We start from the raw sequence: 1,743 nt of genomic DNA, 5'->3' as shown, positions 1-1,743 counted from the left end.
AGTGCTGAGTGGTTGGGAGGCATGAGCAATTAGGAGGCATGAGTGATTGTGAGGTTGGAGTGATTGGGAGGACTGAGTGATGTTTTGCCCGAGGTACGGTATATGATTTCATCTTGTGTGCTCATAGATGCTTTGAGTCCTTGTTTGAAAACTGTTGAAAGATAATTTTATTGGTTTTTACCTGAACCGGATTTAAAGAAGCTGATTTGACTTAAACATTGGTTATTAAAGCATGATGTACTTTACGGAATATTTGTGATATGAACTATACTTGCATCTAGCTTGTCACTACTTCTCAGCCTTTATTTACTGTTGTTACTTACTGAGTTGGTGTACTCACGTTACTCCCTGCACCTTGTGTGCAAATTCAGGCATTTCTGGCCACGATAGTGGTTGTTGATATATTCAGTAGCGGATCATCGGATATAGCAAGGTAGCTGCCTGGCGATCGCAGCCCTGTTTTTCTCTTTCCTTATCTTCCCCTTAGTTGTATTGGTCTTTTTTTTCGGTCTATGCTAGTCTTGATGTTATCAGAGAGTTTGTAGTAGTTGCTCATGACTTAGTGACACCCCGATGTCGGGCTATTTTTTCCGTATTTTATTTTTATTTTTGTTTGAACTCTTTAATGAAGATTCTAGTAAAGTAAAGCTTTGACTTATCTTTTAAATGAAATATCGATGTGTTTTAGAAAAGTGTCGGTTTTCCTAGTATCACGATAGGCACCATCACGACGGGTTAGGTTTTGTGTCGTGACAATTTTACTCTGATAAAACCAGGGATATAGGAGATGCCAATTATGAATGTGAATATTGTGGGGCATATTTCTGGTTCGAGGAAAGATTTGACAAGAAGCTTAAAAATAAATAAAAAACAGTTTTAACCAAATCTAATTTCATGAAGGTGCAAAAAACAAATATTTCAGAGAGAATATTCGAACATATAATTCTATATTTTCATTTACATCAATGGGAGGAAAGGTTGATATCTCTGTCAACAAAACAAAGGGACTCAGAACATTCAGATTGTCTGGGCAAAATTATTATCAGATTGGAAGCTTATTGCCTCCAGAGGGATCTTCTCCAAAATTTGCACAATTGTATATCTATGATACAGAAAATGAGGTGGAAAATAGAATTCATGCTATCAGGTTGGCATAGACAATTGCTTACTAAAAATATTTTAAAATTATATTTTTTATAAGACATACATTGTTAGTTGAATTCAATATTTTATTCTTACAGTCGTGGTGAAATGAACAATGAACTTCATGCTGAAATTATGAATGACTTGAAGCAAATGCTTGATGACAACAACGTTCTTGCAAAGTCATTTAGAATGGTAAGAGATCAATTTCAAGTAGATCGAACCTCAAATGTTAGACTTAGATTAATAGGGAAAAGAGGCTCTGAGGGAAGAAGATACAATTTACCAACAGTTTCAGAGGTAGCTGCTTTGATCGTTGGAGATTTTGAACAAATAAGGTCTGGAGATATCATAGTTGAAAGCCAATCTAGACAACTACAAAGGATAAATGAATTAAATGCAGCATACTTAGGTTTGAAATATCCATTACTATTTTCATATGGTGAAGACGGATATCGAGAAGATATTCCTTTAAATGATATTGATGATTTGACCGATGGAAGGAAATGCGTTAGCACGCGTGAGTACTTATCATACAAAATTCAAGAAAGGAAGGATGAAGTTCCAACAATTATGTCAGCTAGAAGATTATTTCATTAA

At 35.2% G+C, this 1,743-nt stretch overlaps 1 protein-coding gene across 1 annotated transcript; it reads left to right on the top strand.

Annotated features, from left to right (window-relative positions):
• Nucleotides 1-965: 965 nt before the first annotated feature.
• Nucleotides 966-1,743, top strand: LOC142171787 (uncharacterized). The gene is made up of 2 exons (XM_075235491.1): nucleotides 966-1,147; nucleotides 1,242-1,743. Exons 1-2 carry the CDS (start codon nucleotides 966-968, stop codon nucleotides 1,741-1,743), a joined length of 684 nt encoding a protein of 227 aa, XP_075091592.1.

The sequence above is a fragment of the Nicotiana tabacum genome, chromosome 17, assembly GCF_000715075.1.
Source record: "Nicotiana tabacum cultivar K326 chromosome 17, ASM71507v2, whole genome shotgun sequence".
Classification (NCBI taxonomy): Eukaryota; Viridiplantae; Streptophyta; class Magnoliopsida; order Solanales; family Solanaceae; genus Nicotiana; species Nicotiana tabacum.
This window is presented reverse-complemented; position numbering and strand designations above follow the sequence as displayed.

Coding starts and splice junctions, on each gene's coding strand:
- LOC142171787 (XM_075235491.1), top strand. CDS start 966: ATGGGAGGAAAGGTTGATATCTCTGTCAACAAAACAAAGGGACTCAGA. Junction 1,148..1,241: donor AATAGAATTCATGCTATCAG/GTTGGCATAGAC, acceptor TTATTCTTACAG/TCGTGGTGAAATGAACAATG.